General features: G+C 36.5%; 1 protein-coding gene across 14 annotated transcripts in view; it reads left to right on the forward strand.

Moving 5' to 3' along the window:
* MYCBP2 (MYC binding protein 2) overlaps positions 1-25,020 on the forward strand; it is a 317,910-nt gene that overhangs the window by 30,989 nt on the left and 261,901 nt on the right. For all 14 annotated transcript variants that reach the window (XM_072622185.1, XM_072622187.1, XM_072622188.1 and 11 more), the window contains exons 2-3: positions 8,513-8,588; positions 22,365-22,580. In XM_072622185.1, coding sequence (XP_072478286.1) covers positions 8,513-8,588; positions 22,365-22,580 — 292 coding nt within the window. The remainder of the gene's footprint in view (positions 1-8,512; positions 8,589-22,364; positions 22,581-25,020) is intronic.

Raw genomic sequence — 25,020 nt, forward strand, 5'->3', positions numbered from 1 at the left:
AAGCTCTGTCAGTGTGGGTACAGCCCACGCCAAACTATGCCCAGCTCTTAGCCTAGTGTTGGCCTTCTTGTTGGTCTTCCAGATTGTCTTGGGCTTGGAAATTGTCTTCAGTCTGTTATTTTGTGGCTTCTGCTGCTCTAGAATTTGTTTAGAATAATTTTTTACAGGTTTTTTGAGGGATTTGGCGTTTATAGGCCCCTGCTTCCACTCCATCTTGGCTCTGCCCCCCCAAGATTTTTATTTCAAAATACAAAAACCATCCTGAGCTCTGGCCCATGCAAAAACAGGTTACAGGCCATAATTGGCCCATGGATACCCTAAAGGCAATTGTTCCTATGCCCATTATTTGCTTAACTACCTTTCTCACAGGATTATTGTGAAGAAAGCACTTTGTAAACTCTAAAACTTTGTAAACCACTTTATAAACATCTTTGCTTGATTTTTGAGGTATTATTACTGTTTTTCACTTATGTCCCTTTTCTACTTCACTGTGATTCCTCTTATTTCTTCTGCGTTTTAATGATGTGTATCCCCAGGTGTATTGTGCAGCCCTTTGATATTCTTTGTCTCTGGAAAACATTTCTTCTTAATTCTTTAGCTGTCATCTCTATCCTAATTGGTGACCTCAAAATCAACATTTCCAGTCTTGTTTACTGGACTTACCACTGAAATGACCTCCTACTGTTTGACACTTGATATTTCCAAAACTAAACTTAAGCTTCCTCTTTCCTTTTCTCCCATTCCCCAATTGTGTATGGTGAGATATGTTGTTTGAATGGATTAAATGGGTATGGGTTTATGTGAAACCTTTCACATAACATGTACTTTTTACATACATAAGTGTTTGTGTGTGGTGGGGTTGGGGGTGAGAGTGGAGTTGCATTTGTTTTCTCAATTTTCCAGTATGTCTTGTTCAAAATAGTCCTTTGACTTGTTTCCATATTTTTTCCTGAGTTCTTAGTTTCAACAAGTTCTACATTACTTGTCAGAGAGAGAGAGAGAGAGAGAGAGAGAGAGAAAGCGCAAGAGACAGACAGACGTGTGTCTATCTACTGCATGTTCTTTGTGACTTTGACCACTTAACCTTTGTTTGCCTTAATCCCCTGGAGAAGGAAATAGCAAACCACTCTAGTATCTTTGCCAAGAAAGCCTCATGGGCAAGTATAATCCATGGGGTTATGAAGAGTTGGATGGCTTATCAACAAGAGCAATACTTCCCTATGATGAACTGAAATTCGCCTCCCTGTAATGTTTATCTGTGGAATATCCTGTAGATAGATACAGGCATGTGTATATATGTACGTATATATTTGTAATTGCATTGTTTATCTTAGTGGAGAGAAGACTTAGGGGTATGGTTACTTGCCTCCAATATTTGAAGTTTATGTGAAACATATTCTACTTGACCTTAGAAGACACAACTAGCACTATGTCTGAGGATGTTACAGGGAGGCACATTTCAGTTCCCTGTAGGGAAGAGTTGTTTTTAAGTCATGTCCAACTCTCATGACCCTGTGGATCATAGTTGCCCATGAGGTTTTCTTGGCAAATACTGGCATGGTTTGCCATTTCCTTCTCCAGTGGATTAAGACAAACAAACAGAGGTTAAGCCATTTGCCCAAGGTCACACAACTAGTATGTGTCAGAGGAAGGATTTGAACTCAGGTTTTCCTGACTCTCAGCCCAGTACCCTATCCATTGAGCCTCTAGCTGCCTCTAATAAGGAAGTACTACCTAATGTTTAGAGAACAGCCATAGGTAAGTAATCATAATCCAGCCATCCCACCATGCCACCACATCCCTTGCAACTTCTTTTAGCCTTCGGTTGACCAAACCCCATCAGACTGGGCCATGGAAAGATCTGTCACCACCCAGGATTCTCTCCCCTAGTTACCAGTCCCCAAATGGACTACTTGACTGTTCAGGCCATTTGCTGTCACCAGCTCTTTTTATTTACATAAGATGGGAAGACCACTAGCCCTTGATATCTGCCTTGCCGTTGCGTCTTATGGTCTTCTAGACCTTATGATCTGCCTGCCCTTATGTACTCCAGACTTGGACAAGTCCAGGTTGGTCAACTTAAGAACCCCAGCTCTCAGTCTTGTCACTGCACTGAGAATTTCTGGACTTTTCCCTTCACCTTGCAGATAAACTTTGTTATATATGGTGTCTTGTGCAATTAAGAGTACTGTAAGATTTGAATTTTTTTATATACATTATCTTATTTGAGTGTCACAACAGACCTGTGAAGTTAGACATTCTCATTTTACAGATTAAAAAATAGGTTTGGGAAGTGAAGTGACTACTTGCCCATGATCCCAGCTGACTCAGCCTGCTCTCCACTGGGTCATATGGCCCCTCAATACCTTTTGCTATCAAAATCTACTAAGTTATTAAAATTTTAATGCTCAACATAATGCACTTATGTTCTCTTGAGCTAATTGATGCTATTTCATTAATGTCCTAGGAGAGAACATTTTATTTTAAATATGTACATAGAATTGTCAGCAAATTGTTACAAACTACAAGATTTGGCAACTTATTGAATATTTAGAATTATCAAAAAGTTGAGGATGACACTGAAATTGTGAACCTAGGTAACTGGAAGGGTGGTAGTATCCTCAGTAGTACTAGGAAAGTTTAAAAAAAAAGGTGAGGGGGATTTAGAAGGGGAAAATGACTAGTTCTGTTCTGGACATGATACATTTGAGATGTTTCCAGGACACCTATTTCAAAATGACCTAAAAGCAGTGGATAAGACGAGAAAGATTAACTTAGTATTAAAGGCCTCCCTCGATGAGTTGTTGTTTTTGATGTTGTTGAGTCATGCTCCACTCTTCATGACCCCATTTGGTGTTTTCTTGGCAAACATACTGGAGTGGTCTGCCATTTCCTTCTCTAGCTCATTTTGCAGATGAGGAAACTGAGGCAAACAGGGTTAAGTGACTTGCCCAGGGTCACACAGCTAGTAAATGTCAGAGTCCAAATCTGAACTCAGGGAGACAGTTTTTCTGACTTCAGACTTGGCACTATATCCACTGTGCCACCTGAGTGCCCTGCCCCCCCACGAGACCTTCTACTGTATTCTTCATTTTACCTCACCTAAAATGCTTCCTGCTTCTTCTCTACCTTTTTGACCCCTAGTCCTCTTTCAGACCCTAGTTCACATCCCACTTATGCAGCGGATTTTTTAAGTACTGCAGGGAACTCTTAGAATTCCTTCTATAGCATCCCTGGCAAGTAGCTGTCTAGTTCTTTCTTAAAGAACTCCCTTAATAAGAAAACCAGTGTCACATTGGGTAAACAACTAATTGGTAAGCATTAAGTGCTTGAGATTCAATAACGGCAAAAGAGACAGACAATCCCTGCCAGGGAGAGGGATTCTGGGTAAAGCCTTAGAGTCAAATCGCAGGGCAGTGAAATGACAGGGGCTTCCCAGAAATGATGGCAGCATTACTGTAGTTGGATTGCTGTTATAAAAGCAAGAAGTGGAAAGGGTTGGCTCTCTCTGTAACTTCATGTTAGCGTCTGTCTAACCTTTGGTGGAAAACTAGTGAACTTCTTATCTTTGTACATGGAGGATATCCTTTAGCATTTTTTTCTGTTCCTACTTAAACTGTTAAACTTTCCTTCCTTTCTGTCACTAATTACAAGACTAGGATATATGTAAATAGCAATTTTCTATTTTATAGGAAGACTGTTCCTCCTCCCAGATTCATTCAGGGATAGCTCAAATTCTAGGTTTCAGTACAGTTCTATTACATTAATTACCCAGAAGTAGGAGGCTGTCTTTTATGTAGAAAAGTTTTAGTTTGTATATAGTATTTTAGTAATCAGCAGTAATATGATAAAAATAGAAAAGAGGAAGGGAGCGCTAAAGGAGTACATTTTATCATACTCTTACTTTGAAGGATCTCCATCATTTTGGTAGCAATTCTGTTGCAAAAAATATCATTTATGTTTATTATCTTGTGATTTTCATATATATTTGTGTACGTGTGTGTGTGTGTGTGTGTGTGTGTGTGTGTGTGTGTGTGTGTGTGTATGGAGACAGAAAGAGAGCAAGAGAGGGAGAGAGAAGCTTTATGCTTTTAAAGATGACATGTAAAAAGGTCAAATATTGTAAAAGGAAGGAAAGAAACAGCACTTACTAAGCACCTACTACTTATGACATGCCAGGCATTGAGCTAATCACTTTACAAATATCTATCTCGTTTGACCTTAACAACAACCCTGGGAGGTCAGTACTGTTGTTATCCATCCCCATTTTACACTTGAGGAAATTGGAACAGGGAAAGGTTTAGTGACTTGTCCAGGGTCACACTTCCAATGTCTGAGATCCAGTCAAGAAAATCCTCCAAGCTTTTTCAGCTGTACCTCCTGATTGCCTCTATTCTGTAGAGAGGATGCTTGATGAGATAAATTATAGGCATGTTGTGAATTCTTTGTTTATACAAATATTTTTATTGCAGCATTTACTTCTGTAGTAGACAGATGGTTATTAGAGATTAGTTTTAAAAATTACTAAACAGCATTTTCACAAATTTAAAAACTTTGCACTTTGCATTACAATTATTATTCATGCCTTGTTTGATTCTAAGCAATTATATAAATTATTAAGGAATAAGCATTGTCACTACAAAAAGTCTTTTTACTTAAATTCATGGATTTATAGAATCGGAATTTTGGAACTGGGAAGGAACCTTAGAGATCATCTGGTAACTTCACTAAGTCCACAGTTCATAGAAGTCTTCTCATGTTTCTTTGAATTCTTACATTTGTCCTTTCTTATGGTACAGTAATGTTTCATTACACTTATATACCACAATTTCCCAATTAATATGTACTGACTGTGATTCCAGTTCTTTGCTACTACAAAAAATGCTATTGTGAGTATTTTGTTATGCATGGGGACCTTGCCTCTGCCTTTGACATCCTTGGTAATATATGTTCAGTAGAAAGATCCCTGGGTCACAGGGTAATAATTCAAAATTCCTAGAAATATTTGACCAGTTCAACAATAGTGGCTTATCTTCAACTCCTCCAACATCAACTATTTCTATATTTCATCATCTTGACCAATTTTCATGGTAGGAGATAAACCCCAGGGTTATTTAATTTGCAATTTTCTTATCATTCAACTCCATGGCCTGCTTCTCTAGCATACTTCACTTACACATAAGATTGGTTATAATCTTGATCAGAAGTGTTTCACATCCATGTTCAGGAAATCTGAATTTTCTTTATTTGATCATTGTCTTTTACCTTTCTATTTTGCCTCCCATTCTTCATCCTTGCCATGACCTACAATCCTTCTATCCTTTAGTACTATCCCAGGCTATCCAATTTTCGCTTCGCAGTCTAGAACCCTGGGTGAACCTGTTTGACTTTCCATTTTCCTCTCCTCTTGAATCTGTTGTACCCTTCTCTTGCTGATCTTGCTTTGCCAAACACCATCCCTAGATTGCTTCTATCATAGTCCTTTGTTTCTGCTCACACATTGCTACATGAAATTAGAGGAAACCATGAAACTGTGCTGTAATCAAAACCTGTTCATCTCCTCCTTCATTTCAGTCTTTGATAAGGTGGCTTCATCTGCCTCTCAAGGCCAGTACCTCTACATGTTTCCATGGTTCCATCCTCCTCCCATATTTGCCAGCATACTGTTCCCACCTTCATGCCCACTCTACTCTTCTGATTCCTTATCTACTTACTCCTTCCCTGCCACTTTAAAAAAACAAAAAAGCATTTCAAAGTTGCACCAATCCTTTAAAAACTCTCTTTAGATCTTACCAGGCTGGCCAGTGATCACCCTTTATCTCTCCTTCCCTTTTTTGCTTAAGTCCTTGAACAACTATTCATGGTTGGTGTGTCAACTTCTTAGATCACTCTCTTCTATACTCTCTACAATCTGGTTTCCGACTTCATAATTCAACTGACATTATTCTCCAAAGCTACCATTGATCTCTTATTTGCCAAGGCTAGTGATCCCTTTTCTAACTTCATTCTCTTGATGTTTCTACAGCACTTGGCACTTTTGTTCACTTTCTTCTTTTAGATGCTTTTGCCTTTAGGTTTTTGTTACTGTTCTATCCTGGTTTTCTTCGTAAATACCTATCTGGTCCTTTTCAGTCTATTTCATGCACCTACCAACTGTGGCTGATCCCCAAGACTCTTCTCTCTCTAATTGCACTTGGTGATCGCATCAACTCTCATTGGTTTGTCATCTCTGTGGAGATGATAACCCAATCTATTTGTCTAGCTTTAATCTGTTTCCTGACTTCTAATTTCAATTTCTCTCCCATAATTTTGAACTGAAATGTCCTAGAAATATCTCAGACTTTATTAGATCTAAAGTAAAACAGCATTTTCCTCCACAAACTCGCTCCTTCCTGATTTCTGAACTTCTCTGCTGTCAGAAGCAGTACTGTCCTTCCATTCAAGCTCACAACCTTGGTGTCATCTTCTCACTCATCCCACATATCTAGTCACCTGCCAAATAATTTCTCTCTCTATAGCATCTCCTCCTTATGTCTAGTTCATCACTCACTCAGTCACCACTCTAGTTCAGACCCTTCTCTCTCATGGACTCTAGCTTTTTAATTAGTTTTCCTGCCTCAAGTTTCCCTTCACTCAAATCCATTTTTCACATAGCTGCCAGTGATTTTGTTCTAAATCTTAAGTCTGACCATGCCCTCCTTTTTATTAAATACCATTGCCTTCCTATAACCTCCAAAATCAATTATAAATTATTAATTTGACATTTGAAGTTCTTCACCAGCTGGTTCCTGTCCACCTTTCCAGTTTAAGGAAAATCCTTTCTAAGATACAGCTACATTAGCCTATTTGCTACCTCTCACAAACAATAATCCATCTCCCTTACAGTGATTTTTTTCACTGCCTGGAATGCTCTCCCGCCTAGACTTCAAATCTTAAAATCCCTAGTTTCTTTTAAAAGTCAGTCCAGGCATCATTTCCTCCAGGATTCCTTTCCATATTTCCTCAGTCTCTAGTGTCACTTCCTCTAAAGTTACCTTCCATCTACTTTGTATTTAACTTCTATGTTCTTATTAGTATGTAAGCTCCTGAAGGGCAGTCAATTAAGAAGCATTTATTAAATGCTGGGTATAATGTGCCAGATGCCATGCTAACCACTAAGAAAACAAAGAAAGACAAAAGACAAATTCTGAACAAATAATGTGTATACAGGATAAATAGGAAATAATCAACAATGGGAAGGCACTAGAATGAAGGATTGGGAAAGGATTTTATATCCTTAGCTTAGTGCCTGGCACTTAGTAATCTCTTAATAAATACTTGTTTGCTTATTAGTGATTTGGAGCAGTCTTTCATATGGTTGTTAATAATTAATAGAATCATAGATTTAAAGCTATAAGAGACTTCAATGACTGTCTAGTTGAATCCCTCATTTTTCAAATGCAGAAGCTGAGACCTCTGCATTTTTCAATGTGGAAGGCCTAACATCCCACAAATAATTAGTGGTAGAGGTTGATTTTAATTCAGATACTCTGACTTCAGAGCTATTTTTATTTCCTTTGTATCATACTGCCAATCCATTTTATTTCTCTTTTTAGAATTATTTCTATCCTTATGGCTAATAAAATCTCTCCCAACTGTAGTTGCAAAAACTACCTCCTCCCTTTTTTCTTCCACTAAAAAAAAAAAAAAGTTATTTGATGTCTTATATGTAGGTTGTCTACTCATTTGGAACTTGTGCTATGTTGTGTTATATGCTAGTTTAAATCATTTTTTCAATTTATTTTTCATTTTTTCTAATTGTTTTTGTCAATTAAAGGAATCCTTCCTCAAATAGAGCATATTTTAGGATTTCTTGAACATTAGGCTACTGAGTTCAATGGTTTCTGATTCCTTTTTATCCAACCTGCTCCACTGATTTATTTTTCCATTTTTGTTTTGTTTGACTTATCCTACAGTCTCTTCACATGGATTCTTCTAAGTATGAAGCCTTGTTTAATCCTTTTGGCTAGAGGTGATCTCTCTTCCTTTTTACTGCACTGTCTTCTCCTCTACCACACCCCCATATTTCCCTTATATACTTACCTTCTATTTTGTAGTATCAAAATTATTTACATACTTGCTTTCCTCTCTTCTACTAGATTGTAATCTCTGTTGGCAGAGCCTGTATTGTTTTATTTTTTGTATTTTTCTCAGTGCCTAGTATGTTAATTTTTACTTTGTAAGGATTTGACAAATTTGTGGACTTCATTATTATCTAAATTGACAAAGTATTAGCAAAGTATAAAGCTATTATAATTCTACATCCTTAGCTATATAAATACATATATATGTTTTTATACATATGGATTATATGCTGGTATATTTTATGTTGTAAATACATAGGTCTTAGTCTATATAAGGTATTATTACCACAGAATTTACTTTCATCTAGTGTCTGTGTTATATTTTTGTGACTTTTAATAACTGTTTTCTAGTAGAAATCTTAATCCAAATAACTTTTCTTTTTCTTTAGGAGTAAGAAAATTTTAAATAAGAAAAAGCTGAAAAGGAAACAGAAGACTAAGTCAAAAGTGAAAACAAGAAGCAAGGTAAGTGACTGGCAATATAGGTAAACTGAAGATTTCCATTTGACATAAAAACTTTTAAAGACAAATAAAAATATGGGGGGTAAAAACAGGTTAAAAAAACCGTTCTTAGACTCAAAAGACTTAGTGCTAAAAAGGATCTTAGAATTTTGTGTAATCACTTCATTTTACAGATGAGAACACTATCCCAGAAAGGTTAAGTGATTCAAGGTCACAGTCACAGAACTGGGAGCAGAACTCAAGTCTTCTGAGTCAGTTTAAGATTCTTCCCCTACACTATCCCTGATCCTATTATATCTTTGAAATATAACTATTTGTAGGCAAGAGAAAGTAGGAATGCTCCCTATACTGACATTATTTTTCTTTAGCCAGTTTGTTATTGATGTTACTATTCATGTCACTTCAAAAATTGCTTTTTTGTGACTTTTGATGACTTCAAAAAAGGAAAATTTTTCACTGTTTGGTCTTAGTGTTACTTTTTTTGGAATTGAGAATTATTTATTATTTTTCTAATGAACTTAGTATTAGTCTATGATGTAGTTAATAGATTAGAATCTTATTTATGAACATTAATTTTTATATCAATATCCATATATAGAAAATATAGATTTCTGTGTATATTTTGCATTGACCTTTGAGATATAAAGAGTTCTTGAAAGTGATTAGTTTAATATCTTCTCCAATATTGTAATCTTTTCTACAATATTCCTTTCAGATTCCCTTTCATTCAGATTGATCATTGGTAGAGAGTTTGCTGTAAGGTAACCCATTTCAATTTTGGTCAGTTATAGGAGAGTATTATAGGAAACCATCATAATTTTGAATAGAAATTGTCTTTGAAATGAACATTACATAGAACTAGTTTTGTGTTTGACTTGAATTTAAAAGATAATGTCACATTCCATTTTTCTAAGGTAGTAGAGAACTAGTGTGAACTATTTTTAATGTATGTACAAAGTACACACAATTATATAATATTGTGAATTTTCCTCCCAACCATTGTCAGGACTATAGGCAAAATGAATTTCAAACTTCTTTTCAAATCCTTAGCTTCACTTAGCTTATTGTTTTCCCAGAAAAAGCAGTCAGGGCCAAGGAAGAGGTGGAAGGTGAAGACCTGTTTTCTGCAGTGGTTCTGCTTTTAAACAGGAATGAATGAATTGATGGCAGCAATGACAGTCATTTAGACAGCTCAGCTCAGTGAAGGTTGCAGTATAGATGACTAAGGAAATAATTTTCATGTAAGCATGTAAATATTATAAAACTTAAAGGTGAGACACAGCAGCAGTTCTTTGTGAAGGAAAAAAAGATTTTTTAGTATGATGAGCTGTGGTTATCAGCTTTCTCTGTTCTACAGATAAATGCCTTTTGTATAGAGGTAATATATTTAAATAGCTTTTAATTTTCAGTTTTAATTTTAAGGAAACTTTGTTTTATCCTTACATAACTTATTTAAAAGATTATTGAATAATTTGAAAGTGAAATTGTTTGTGGAATAGTAATGGCAATGTTAAAATATACTGTTGTCACAATTTATCAATTACATCTTGCATATAATTTAGTCTAAACTTTCAAAGGACCTTGGAAGCCATCTTGTATAATTATATAGTGTCATAAGGCCAAAGATTTAGATCTGAAAGGGACTTTGGAGGACATTGAATCTGATCTCTTCCATATTTTACAGTTCAGGAAACTGAGCCAAAGTTAGATGACTTAGCTAGTGTCTGAAGCAGGATATGAGCTCAAGTCTTTCCAACATTAAGTCCAGTACTCTATTGATCACACAAAACTTGAATGTTATTATTTCATCAGTATAGAAAATTCTTGTTATGGGAACTCTCTCTATGCAGATACAACCTGCTAATGACATATAGTGTATCAGTCCTAAGGACTAAGGCACATATGTTAAGTGGTTTGCTCGAGGTCATGCAGATGGTCTTGTGTCTAGGATTTGAAGCCCCATTAAGTCTTCTTTATTTGTTCTGCTTTCCCTGCTGCTTTGTATATACCATCAAATTTGTTTATAAAAGGATAGAATTTTAAGACTGGTAGGTTTTTAGTATTTTATATGTTATTTATCTTGAACATACTCAGTTGTTGGACCCCATATTTTTGGGAGAATATAGGACCAGTGTATTGTTTTTTACACTATAGTGGTCCTCAGTTCTCTGCATATCCTTTGATTACTTTAGTATCTTTTTAGTGGTAGTGTTGAAAACTGAATTATAGAGTAAATAATACAAAATTGATTTATCAAAATTGGATTTCTACTTTAATAAAGACCGAAAGACCAATGACATCAAAACTATATATAATCACATGAAAAAAATACTCTAAATCATTTTTGATTAGAGAAGTGCAAATGAAAACAACTCTGAGGTACTCTCTCATACCTGTCAGGCTGACTAAAATGATAGAAGGGGAAAATGACAAGTGGCCAAGAGGATGTGGGAAAATTGGAACATTAATACACTGTTGATGGAATTGTGAACTGATCAGTTAATTTTGGAGAGCTATCTGGAATTATGTCCTAAGAGTTATAAAACTGTGTCTACCTTTTGACCCAACAGTACCCTTATTAGGTCTGTTTCCCAAGGTGATCAGTGGAAAAGGAAAAGAGCCTATATGTTCAAGAATATTTATAGCAAAGAAATAATGAGTGGATTTCAGAAAGACCTGCAAAGCCTTACATGAACTGATGCTGAATGAAGTGAGCAGAACCATGAGATCATTGTACATAGTAACAGCAGCATTGTGCAGTGACCAGCTTTGATACACTTAGCAATATAATGATCTAAGACACGTCCAAAAGACTCATTATGGAAAATGCTGTCCACATCCAGAGAAAGAACTATGGAGTCTGAATGAAGATCAAAGCATGCTATTTTCTTTTTTTCCTTTTTTGTGGTTTTTCCCTTTTGTTCTGATTCTTCTTTTACAACATGACAAATGTGAAAATCTATTTAATATGATTGTACATGTATAGTCTTTATCAGATTGCATACTGTCTTGGGAAGGGGATGAGGAGGGAGGGAGAAAATTTGGAACTCAAAATCTTATAAAAGTGAATATTGACAACAAAAAATAAACTGTTCCCATGAAAAATAATGTTTATAGCAGCTTTCTTTTTGGTGGCAAAGAATTATAACTACTTTATAACATTACCATACATACCTAAGCCAATATGTAGTACTAAGAAAATTATGATATTTTGGTAATAAATCTTATAAATTTCTCTATGATAGTGTCAAAGTGGTACATAAAGTTTCAGGAAAGACGGCAGGGAAACAGTGATACTCTACAAGATGTTTTGTTTTCTTCAATTAACAGGCATCTTCTTTCCCTTCTACCTTCTTCCCCCACTGTAAAAAAAAAAGATCTATGCAACAAACATGTAACAAATGCTCATTCATCCGTGTCCAAAAAGTGCATGTCTTGCATATTTAGTTTATCACTTCTCTTTTGGGAACTTCACTCTGCATCAGTTCGTACTGCTTTACTAGGTTTCTCCGAAAACATCCCCTTCATTGTTTTTTATATATGGCACAAAAGTATTTTATAACATTCATATACCATAATGTGAACTATGGATCCAAAGTTATTTAACCATGCATAGCCATTGACTCAGTGATACAACCACCACCACTATGTCTATACCCCCTAAAAGGTCAAAGTAACGGGACAAAGTCTTTGGGGTATAAAAATATTTGAAGAAGCTCTTTTTGTGGTGTCATCTCTCAGTCCTTTTGTGTGACCCTTCTTTTACAGTGTAATTTCTGCCATCTCTTACATATTTGAAGTAGATTTTGGTACATAAACTGTTCATGGTGGTCTTTTTGCAGATACTTTTCACAAACAGTGCAATAGGAGATAACCAAATACTCCAATATGTGGTACTTTTTGTTGTCTTTGGATCTGTGCCAAACCAGCTTTGCCAACTGCTTTACTTGTCTCCAAGCTACATGCCATCTTTTGATTTACCTGAAACTTCTGGTTTCTTGTATAGTAACCTTGCCAAGATTGATGTAATTATGTTTCTCTAGTAGAAAGATTCTTAACCTTTTTTGTGTTATGGACCCCTTTGGCTTCTGGGGAAACCAATAGACCCCCCTTTCAGAATAAATGTTTTAAAATGCATAAAATAAAATTCAAATTGCAAAGAGAACCAAAGGGTCGTTCACCGATGCCCTGAAATCTATCCATGGTCCCCTTGAGGATTTCTACACCTTATGTTAGGACCTCCTGCTCTAGTAGTATTTCTGTTTATTGGTCACTGGATACATTACATTTATAGCATCAATAGCCAAGTTAAGGTAAATCCATGGACTAAAAACTGCCATCAGTGCAATGTAGGCTTAGAATACAGTGAATTGGGTCATTGCACTGCTCGTTACATTTGAGTGCGAAGTTTCTATACTTGAAGTTGAACAGTCTGTGAAAGTTAAAAGCGCACAATATAAGCAAGGTAGAATAATGGATAGAGAGCTAGACTCAGTGACAGGGTGGATTCATTCAGGTCCTACTTCTGACACATACTGGCCCTGTGAACCAGGACAGGTCTCTTAACTTCTCACTGCCAAAGGCGTGCTCTAATCCTGTAAGTTGCAAGGAGATGCTGAAGTGCATTTATAGAGATAGTTTCTTCATCTGGAAGTTCCCTTATGCCAACTAAATCACAGCTATAGTCCCTATCAGCACCTTTTCACTTTGGTAAGTGTAATAAGTTAATTTCCCCAAATTTACACCTTTTAAAAATTGAAATAATTTAATAGTTACATATAAAATTTTGTGCTATTAAATTTAACGACCTTTTTATTGTTTATTCTTTTACACCTAAAAAAAGTGTCATTTTTGTGATAAACACATAATCACTTTGAAAAGAATTTCCCCAAACAAAGACAATAGAGACAGTTTAGGTAGTGGAAATAGAAATAAAAAGCCTAAATCCAGAGACTATGAGGCACTCATATTACATCAAGATACATGAGTATTTTAGTTGTTGGAGAAGAAAGACCACTACTTCCTTTATTCAAATGCTTTAGTAGTCCATAGCATGGAAGCCAATAAATTGAAATATCTTGAAAGTGTATGTGCCAAATACATTTGTGAGATAAGATTTTTTTTCCTGAGAAAATTAAATTCTTTTAATAACCAAGAATAACTTTCTCCCCAAACTATGTTTCTTTCATCAAAAAGGATGGCTTACTTTGAACAAGATTGCTTACAGAATTGCTAAGTTGGTGTTACTTGCTACTGTCAATACAGTTGAAACAGTGCTTAGTAAATCATATGCAAAGAAGATTTGAATGATTTCCAATTAGAGTTAATACTGTGGGAAAGAGCATTCCCTATGTGTTTATTAGCTCATTTCATTGCAGATTTGTTACTTTGCAAATGTATTTATAGTAATGACACATGGAGAAAAATTTTTTTAGTATGATTGATGAACTTTTAATGAAAATCATATAATGTCGAAGTGTTGAATCAGAATGTGCACAGTGGAGCTCAGTTGATGTCACGTTGCAAGCACTAGTTTAAAATGTGATCATTTTTTCAATTTGAACAGATTGCACGGTTTTATAGTTACTTATATTGGCAAGTATGAGTAAAGAGTTAAGTATAGGAGTTTTAAAGATGTTATAAGAATAATCATTTTTATTTTTTAAAAATAGCCCATTAAAGGAAAGCTCTTTGAAAAATTATGAAATAAAGTGTCTTCCAGAGCTCTCAGCCCTCAGGTGATAAGGGGGTCAGATAACTGGTTAGAAGGAGATTACAGGGTCTCTTTGCTGGCACTGGGTGTACACCTCTGTTGCATTGCCTATGTGCAGATCTGGATCACTGATCTGGGTGCAGTCCCAGGGTGAAGAAGAAGACTAGTACACCAGGGTTTGGAGCCAAGGGAGGACCTTGGTAACAGTTCCAGGGCGCTTGTGGTTGCTCACAGACCAGAGGATAGGCCAGGAGAGATATAAACTCGTCTCTCCTTAGATCATGCCACCTTGGAAGAACTGAAAACTTACAGACATCCCCCTCCCCACTTTCATCCCCATAAAAAAAAAAAAAACTAGCTCTGAAAACAGTTAGGGGAAAAAAACAACCCAGAGTTTGAAACAATGCCCTCTCCACCCCAGGAGCAGAGCCCAATTTTAACATAGTTAAAAGTCAAGAAATAGTCTAGGAAAAATAAGGAAACAACAAAAAAAAGAACCTGACCACAGAAAGTTACTGTGGTGATAAAATCAAAACACAGACTCAGAAGAAGACAACAAAGCCAAAACTGCTACATCCAAAGCCTCAAAGAAAAATGTGAATTAGTCTCAAGCCCAACAAGAATTCTTGGAAGAACTCAAAAAGAATTTCAAAAATCAAATAAGAAAGACAGAGGAAAAATTGGGAAAGAAATGAGAGTGGTGCAAGAAAATTATGAAAAAAGAGCCAACAACTTGGTAAAGGAGGCTTAAAAAATGCTGAAGAAAATAACTTTAAAAACAGAACAGGCCAAATGGTAAAAGAGGCACAAAAATTCATTAAAGAAAAGGACTCCTTAAGAAATAGAATTGACCAAATGGAAAAGGAGGTACCAAAGTTTACTAAAAAAAAAAATAATTACTTAAAAATTATAATTGGACAAATGGAAGCCAATGACTTCATGAGACATCAAGAAATAATAAAACAAAATCAAAAGAATGAAAAAATAGGAGAAAACGTGAAATATCTCTTTGGAAAAACAGCTGACCTGGAAAATAGATCCAGGAGAGAGAACTTAAGAACTGAGATGAATGAAAAGCTCAAGAGACAAAATTTCTGGGTAATTAATAATTGATTTATTAATTAGGCTTGCTGATAATAAATTTCTGGTCAGTGGTTTCTCTTGGTAACCAAAAATAAAACTATGAAGATCAGTGAAAGCTTAAGTATCTCTCAAAAAGGGGGTGCCCCTGACAGGTGAAAATCAACCCTGATTAGTCAACAGTTAATGAGGGGATGGACTTTTAAATGAGAGGTTAGGCCAAAAACCTTCAGCTCTTCCTGCTGAGAATGTCGTTTGATTATAAGACTCAGTTTCCTCTAGCATTCTGGACAAAGGAATCTATCTCTACCCCTACTTCTCTGGTTGATTTTCTCTTTTATGAGCTGGATAACCCTAAACTCCAATGGAGGGATACAGGAGCATAGACTTGATGCTTTGGGACTGGAATTCACCTAGATTTACATTCTAAACAGAAGTAAGGTCTTCCAGTTGGGTAGGGTCCTGACCAAGATTGTCATAGAGCATATTCCTGGAGGATCTGGGCAATTTCATACAGGGGCTGGAACCTAAGTGAGAAAATACAAAGCCTTTATCCTAATTAATAATAGATTATTAATATAATAAAAATAGTAATTTACCCAGAATTATTGGATTGCCTGAAAACCATGACCAAAAAAGAGTGTGCACATTCATCTTTCAAGGAAAACTTCCCTGATAACCTAGAACCAGAGGGTAAAACAGAAATCAAAAGAACCCACCAAAGAGCTCCCCAAATGAAAACTTCCAGGAATATTATAATTAGATTCCAGAGCTCCCAGACAAAGGAGGAAAATTTTTTTTTCATGAATAATAGTGAATATTTCTTTATTGATCAGGAGGTTTTAATAGTGGTGATGATTTTTGTTTTTTGTATTCAGAAGTAGTTTTTTTATGATTAGTCTACAATCTCCCTGAATAAACAAATTGATCTATTTTTATAGAAACAGAAAGAAAATAGCTATTTCATCTTGTTCCTAAAGAAACATGTTTCTAAAGGCAGTGTGAATTATACCTATAGATCCAGATTCTTTTATTTTTTTTTGCATCTTTTACCATCTTGCCCAACTAGAAGGAAAAAAAAGTCAATACATTGACTTTGTCTAATATATACATGTATGTATATACACACATATGCACGTGTGTGTATATATACACATACATATATACATATACACACATGTGTATATCTTCTTTTCTACCTTTAGAAAGATAGTGTGATGAAGTGCAGAAATGTCAAATTCCTGACCTGCAGCATACAGCCCACAAAACTGACTGTGGCCATAACCAGATTAGATTGTAATTGGGAAATATTTAACAAAATAAATGAAAATACAGTAAAACATAGATAATGTTAATTTGTGATTTTCTAAGTCAACATGAAGAGATCAGTTTCTATTGACACCACTGATCTGGTGGTCAGAAAGCTGGCCTTAAAGCTAGAAAAACCTGAGATCAAGTCTTGCTTCTAATACATACTGACTATGTAACTTTTGTCAAATCATTTGACCTCTTAATGTTAAGTCTCTAAGCTGTTCCAAACTACGTTGGTAGAAGGAGTTTGCTCAAATGCAAATTCCTTGTTATCAGTGAAATCACAGTTCCAGTCTCAGCCTCTGTTCCTTCACTTTGCTAGGAAGCTTGGATATTTCAATATACAAGGAACAAAAGAGTATTTGTTATGAAATCATGAAGTTCTCTTTGTTTTTAATAAGTATAACAAGATAGTAACAAAATTACCCTATTTGTGTTCCTTTCTGAACTCCTTTTTTTAAAATTTATTTATTTTAAGTTTTCAACATTCATTTCCACAAAATTTTGAGTTTCAAATTTTCTCCCCATCTCTCCCCTTCCCTCACCTCAAAGTGCCAAGCATTCTAATTACCCCTACCACCAATCAGCCCTCCCTTGTAACATCCCTTTCTTCCATTATCCCCATCTTCTCTTTTGTCCTGTGGGGCAAGATAAATTTCTGTACCCCCTTACCTGTATTTTTTGTTTCCCAGTTGTATGCAAGAATAATACTCAACAGTTGTCCCTAAAACTTTGAGTTCCAACTTCTTCTCCTTCCTCCCTCCCCACCCATCCCCATTGGGAAGGCAAGCAATTCAATATAGGTTATGTATGTGTAGTTTTGCAAATGACTTCCATAATAGTCATGTTGTATAAGACTAACTATATTTCCCTCCATCCTATCCTGCCCCCCATTTCTTCTATTCTCTCTTTTGACTTTGTCCCTGCCCAAGAGTGTTGACTTCTAATTGTTCCCTCCTCCCATTGCCCTCCCTTCCATCATCCCCCCACACCCTGCTTATTACCCTTCTCCCCCACTTTCCTGTATTGTAAGATAGGTTTTCATACCAAAATGAGTGTGCATTTTATTCCTTCCTTGAATCAAATGTGATGAGAGTAAGCTTCATACTTTCCCTCTCACCTCCCCGCGTTTCCCCTCCATTGAAGAGTCTTTTTCTTCCCTCTTTTATGAGAGCTAATTTGCCCCATTCCAGTTCTCCCTTTCTTCTCCCAATATATTCCTCTTACTTCTTAATTTCTTTTTTTAGATATGATCCCTTCCTATTCAACTCACCCTGTACTCGCTTGCTCTCTCTCTCTCTCTCTCTCTCTCTCTTTCTCTCTCTCTGTTTGTGTGTGTGTGTGTGTGTATGTGTGTTTAATCCCACCAACTACTCAGATACTGAAAAAAGTTTCAAGAGTTACAAATATTGTCTTTCCATGTAGGAATGTAAACAGTTCAACTTTAGTAAGTCCCTTATGATTTCTCTTTGCTGTTTACCTTTTCATGCTTCTCTTGATTCTTGTGTTTGAAAGTCAGATTTTCTTTTCAGCTCTGATTTTTTTCATCAGAAATGCTTGAAAGTCCTCTATTTCATTGAAAGACCATTTTTTCCCCTGAAATAGTATACTTAGCTTTTCTGGGTAGGTGATTCTTGGTTTCAGTCCTAGTTCCTTTGATTTCTGGAATATCCTGTTCCATGCCCTTTGATCCCTTAATGTAGAAGCTGCTAGATCTTGTGTTATCCTGATTGTATTTCCACAATACTTGAATTATTTCTTTCTAGCTGTTTGCAATATTTTCTCCTTGACCTAGGAACTCTGGAATTTGGCCACAATGTTCTAGGAGTTTCTCTTTTTGGATCTCTTTCAGGAGGTAATCAGTGGATTTTTTCAATATTTATTTTGCCCTCTGGTTCTAGAATATTAGGGCAGTTTTCCTTGATAATTTCATGAAAGATGATGTCTACGCTCTTTTTTTTGATCATGGCTTTCAGGTAGTCCCATAATTTTTAAATTGTCTCTCCTGGATCTATTTTCCAGGTCAGTTGTTTTTCAAATGAGATATTTCACATTATCTTCCATCTTTTCATTCTTTTGGTTTTGTTTTGTGATTTCTTGGTTTCTCATAAAGTCATTAGCCTCCATCTGTTCCATTCTAATTTTTAAAGAACTGTTTTATTCAGTGAGCTTTGGAATCACCTTTTCCATTTGGCTAATTCTGCTTTTTAAAACATTATTCTTCTCATTGGCTTTTTGAACCTCTTTTACCAATTGTGTTAGCCTATTTTTCAAGGTGTTATTTTCTTCAGCATTTTTTTGTGACTCCTTTAGCAAGCTGTTGACCTGCTTTTCATGATTTTCTTACCTGTCTCTCATTTCTCTTCACCATTTTTCCTCTACCTCTCTTACTTGATTTTTAAAATCCATTTTGAGCTCCTCCATGCCAGAGACCAATTCATATATTTCTTGGACGCTTTGGATGTAGAAGCTTTGACTTTGCATGTTTTGGTCTAACTTGTCACCAAAGTAAGATTCTATAGTCTGATTCTTCTTTCAGTTTTTGCTTGTTTCCCCAGCCATTTACTTGACTTTGGAGCTCTTTGTCATGGTAGGTCTTTGCTTCCAGTGGAGGTGGGGGTGTCCTGTCAGCCACTTGATTCCTCCACAATCTGTGGACCTACTGCTCCAGAAACAGTCGCTGTCTCTGCCCCTGCTCCTGTTGCTGTGGGTTCCTCTGTCCTGTTACCCCTATGCCACCCTGGGGCTGGAGCTGGACCACTCTACTCTCCCACACTGGTCCCACAGGATTTTTCCACTGACCTTCCAATTTGTCCTTGATGTTTTGGGGTCCTGAATCTGGAAACTTCCACAGGTGTGAAAGATTCAGTCTCCCCAAGGCCTACTTAGGTCCTGTCCGTGCCAGCATGGCACTGCTCCTTGTGTGGCGTAATAGACACTTCCTGGCAACCTTCTAGCCTGTTTTGGGTTTGAGATTTGCTTCACTCCATCATTGTTTGGGTTCTGCAGCTCTGGAATTTGGTTAGAACCATTTTTTTACATGTATTTGACTGGACTTGGAGACAGCACTCTAGAAAGTGTGTGCTGTTACTCCACCATCTGTTGTCTCCATTTTGTAGATGTGGATGATGAGATAGGTTTATGGACTTGACCATGGTCACATAGATAGTAAATTTCTCAGCTGGTATTTAAGTTCAAATCTAACTTCACATCTAGTGTTCTAGCCATTGTGTCACTCAGCTGCCTCTAAGGATATGGATAATTATGACATATTCTGAATAGGAATGATTATGATAACATTTTGAAAACTGCTAGCAAAAGAGAACCCACTTAGGGTCTCTTTTGTCTTCCTTACTCTCAAATTTGTCAACATTCTAACCTAACCTTGTAGCATTTGTCTTGCTTCCTTAATGGAGGCAGCCCTGTTTTGTGTAGTAATCATGCTATTCCAGTTGACTTTCTCATTATCATAATAAAATCACTTTACTGGTGTCTGGAGATAAATTAAGCACCTATAGTGTGACTTTCTATGACATGTTAAGAAATGCTCTGTGCATTACCATGCACAGAACATAGGCTGATCTTCAGAATAACATATTCCTTTCTATTTTGAGGTATTTTATAGCAAGATATCTTTTTCCCATGCACCTTTCCTAGACTTGCAAAAACAAAACAATACTTTAGCTGTTTCTGAGGTAAAGGGTTTTTCTCATTTGTGTCTTACTCAGTACTTTTTGCTTTTTAATTTTTCTTATTATTGGACATTACTTGATAACAAAAATAATCTTTTATTTTGAAATAAAAATTTTGATCCTCCTATCCTTAATTTTCTTTATGAATTAAAAAATGCACTGTATCAATTAATACAACTTGGTCCTTTCAGTTATTTTTAAATTCTGGTCCTTCTAATGTTAAACAAGATTAAAGACAGCAGTTGTCCCTACTTGAACTCTGATAATATGAACATTTTTGTTATTTTAAATGTCTTTTGGGTGACTATAATGAAAAGAAAATATTTTAGAGATTCTAGTGCTATGTAAAAATCGACCATCTGCCAATTTTGAAGAATTGTGACAAGTTCCTATTGCCGTCTTGTCTCTCTGTTTTTGAGAGTTCTTACTTACTGTCTTCACTAGCATTTTCCACTTTCCATTGCTGGTACACCACTTTTGAAAGATTGCTGTTTCCATTTCTGAATATATATATATATATATATATATATATTGATTTGAGGGGAAAATACAAAAGACCTCAGGTCTGATAGCGTCCAAAGACCAGGATCTTTTCTTCCCTTGGTAATGAACTGGAAGCCAAGAGACTTGGTTTTTAATCTTTTTTTCCTCCTGTATACTGTGATAGTAGTCAAGTTGCTTAACTCTTCTGGGCATCAGCTTCCTCATCTGTAAAATGAAGTAGCTCCATTCATCATCTGGAAGGCCCCTTCTGGCTCTAAAAATGTATAATTCTCTGAGTCTGTTTTTTACAGTGTTGAACACAAAGTATTCTCCCTGTTTCATTCGTATTGATTATTCTTTCTGTTTGTCTTTCTCTGGTTGTACAACATTTGTCTCTGAGACTCTGCCTTTCTCTTTTCTTTCCTGTACCTCCGTGTTTTACTTTTTCTTCTGTTCCCACAGATAAAATGTCTATCCCCATTAAACTCTGGCAGGCCCTTCCAAGGTAGAAAGACTTCAAATACAGGCCTAGCAATAGACATGTGTGTATCTGTCATAAGGATCAGATTTCCTAAGTTAGGAGTCGCTTACATGTTGTCTATCTCTGGTTTTACATGTGTGCATACACACACACGCACACACACACACACACACATACACACACACACACACACACACACACACACACACACACCTCACAACATCTTTGTCTCCGGGCCTTTTGTATTTTCAGTTCATCTCTATTTTTCATTCTGTTGTGTCACTGCTGATTTTGTGTTGCTGTCTTCCTTGTAGAAAGCACACATTAGATTAGGCTTAAGGGTATTCTGAAATTAGTAAACCAGATGATACTAGTTGGTATATTCATGGAGTAAAATGTACTAAAAGCAGACATTAAATTTGTTTAGTTTCACATTATAGAAATATCTTAAATTATTCATTTGCTTATATTTTATTTAGCAATATACATAACATCACCTCTGAGAGAAAAGAACCATTTCTTAAAATCTACCATAGAAATTCATGCATCCACTTTTCTGTTTCATTGAATCTATGATTTCACTTAGGTGGGAGAAGTCTCTCTGCCAGTGTGCAGTAGCATCAGAAACTTGGGGGTTTAGAGAATTATTTGAGACACTGAAAGGCTAATAACTGTGTAGTCACCCCTCTAGTCTGTTAGAGGCAGGACTTGAAGCCAGAACTTCCTGATTCCCCTATGGCAGAGATGTTCAGCTTGCTCCTATGGCTAAAATGTTATTGGGAAGTGTTTAACAAAATAAATACAACACAATACAACATAGTTTGTGGTTTTTTGAGTCGGTGGGCAGGGGGCATAAATTCATTATTTGAGTTGGACACCATGGCCCTCCTTCATGCTGCCTCTACCAAATTTTGTATTGTGGGAACTGAGGTATTTGGAGGGTTGATGGTCAATTTTTTTTATGGCAAAGAAAAAGGAGTCATTTGTAAAAATTGAAAAATGCTTTCTTTGTATTTCAGTCTGAAAACCTGGAGAATGCAGTGATCATACCAGATATCAAGCTACATAGCAATCCGTCTGCTTTCAATGTTTATTACAACGTACGCCATTGCGTTCTGGAGTGGCAGAAGAAGGAGACATCTTTGGCAGCTGCATCAAAGAGCTCTGTGCAGAGCGGTGACTCAGACAGTGAGGAAGAAGAAGAATCCAGAGAGCCACCTGTCAAGCTTCCCAAGGTAAGCAGCCTTAATCATTCTTCAAAAACATACCTGATTTACCGTGAAGGTGTGACTTTCACCTTTTTAATAGATATAGCCTTGAATTGTAACCTAGTTAATGGATAAAACAGAATCAGTAAGTTGTGAGAAACTATTTCCTTTAGAAATTACTTAGGTATCCTTATTTTCTTCATCTGAGTTCCTAGTAACTTTAGTACCTTTAACAGAATACACCATATAACGGTTTGGATTCCTGGGGATAAACAGGAAAGGCAGATAACTGTCACGCAGAAATTAGATATATGTGGTTATGCTTTTCAAGTAAAACTATCAGGCAAACTGTAATGCAGAGTAGTAGATATGCAGATATCGAAGCTTTCTAGAAATGGTGACTACAATCATAATGCATGTTTAATTTTATGTGGTATGGAATACTGCTGGTAACATTGAAGAAAACTAATTAAGATAAGGGGCTGGATTGTGAAGGACCTTAATGCAAGACATAGGACCTTATACTTGATCCTGGGTGTAATTAGAAGCCATATGAATTTATTGAGCAAGGAAACGACATAATTAGACTAATATTTTAGGAAAGTCACTTTGGAAGGGGATAGATTTGAGTAGGGACAGATCCAGGGGAGAGATCCATTACAAGGCTCTTTCAGTAGTCAAAGTAAGAGGTATTGAGGCCCTGAAGTAGGATGATGACTGGGCAAGCGGAGAAAATGAGATGTATGCAAGAGAATTAAAGAGAAAGAAACTTATCAACCTGATAGCTAATTGGATGTGTGGTGGGGGCATGTCAGGAGTCCAGGATGACAATAAGGTTGTGAGCTTGGGTGACTGGAAGAATGGTGGGACTTTTTACAGTAGTAGAGAAATTCAGGAGGTAACAACAAGCCTTTATATAATGCCTGCTGTTTGCCAGGCATTTTGCTCAGTACTTTTACAAATAGTATCTCATTTGATCCTGACAACAGTCCTGCAAGGGTTGTTATTATCCTCATTTTATAGTTGATTAAATAGAGGTTAGTAGGCAAATAAAGGTTAAGTGACTTGACCAGAGTCACACAGCTAGTAAGGCTGGATTTGAATTCAAGTCTTCCTGACTCTAGGCCCACTGCTCTATCCAACACACCACCTAGGTGCCTCCAGAAACTAGGAGGTAGAGTGATTGAAGGGGAAAGATGGTAAGTTTTGTTCTGGAGATATTGAGTTTCAGTTGTCTCTGGGAGATTGACTTTGAAATATCTGACAGATAGTTGGTAATGAAGGATTGCAAATTGGGAGAGAAACTAGGGCTGTATAGATGTGAAAATCATTTGTGCAAAGATAATTTAACCCATGGAAGTTGATGACATAGAGAGAAAAGGGAAGGGCCAAGAGGGAGTCTTGAGGGACAGCCATAGTTGGTAATTATATCATGGATAAAGATCCATGAAAATAGAGTGACAAGGGGCAGTTAGGTAGGAGGAGAACCAGGAGAGAGCAGTCACAAAATCATAGAGAGGAGAGAGTGTTCAAAAGAAGGAAATGATCATCAGTGTCAATTGCTGCAGAGAGGTCAGGAAGGATGAGGCCAGTCACTTGGACAGTGATCTTGGTAGCTTTAGAGAAGATAGTTTCAGTTGAATGATGAGGTCAGAAATCAGATTACAGAGTCCAAAAGAAGTCAGAACACCATTTGTAGGCGTTTTTTCCCCCAAAGAATTTAGCTGAAAAAAGGAGGAGAGAGAAAAGATATTATTTGTCTAACAAATTTACAAGTGTTTTTTTCAGGATAGGAGAGATTTGGCTATACTTTTAGTGACAAGGAAAGAAGAAGTAGATGAGGAGAGGTCAAAGAGAGACAGAGGATGGTGGAATGTGATAGAGGCAGTCAGCTGGCAGATATGGGAAGAGAGGGGACCATGAAAGCAAGTAGAGATGGTATTTGTCGAACACTTCAGGCAATTTCTGAAACATAGTAGATACTTAATAAATAATTTATTCCCTTCCCTTCTTAGACAAAGAAAATTAAAAGTTCTTGAAGTTGAACACTTGTGGGTATGGCAGGATCAAGGTTATGGCCATCCCTTTGTGCAGCTGAGGTAGAGTGGAGGAATAGGTAATGGGAGATGAGTAGATTAAGAAAGTTAAAATACTTGTCAATGTCCCATAGAATGAGGGAAGAAGTTGATGTGGAAAGGTGGGCTATGCAGACACTGAACCCAGTGGAACTCATAGGAAAACCACAGTTGCATGTAAAGAAGTTATCATCGATGTGGTCATTTTAAGGCACTGCCCTGATGAAATATGTAAATAACATTTCCACAAGTATCATTTTGTGGTAAGGAAATGCCTGAATTCAATTGAATGTATTTTCACTTAAAGACTGGCCAGAGCAAATGTTCAAAACAATGAATATTGACTTCTCCTTTTATGTGTTTAGGAACTTAAAGAGTTAGAACTAGTACCC

The sequence above is a fragment of the Notamacropus eugenii genome, chromosome 6 (assembly GCF_028372415.1).
Source record: "Notamacropus eugenii isolate mMacEug1 chromosome 6, mMacEug1.pri_v2, whole genome shotgun sequence".
NCBI lineage: Eukaryota > Metazoa > Chordata > Mammalia > Diprotodontia > Macropodidae > Notamacropus > Notamacropus eugenii.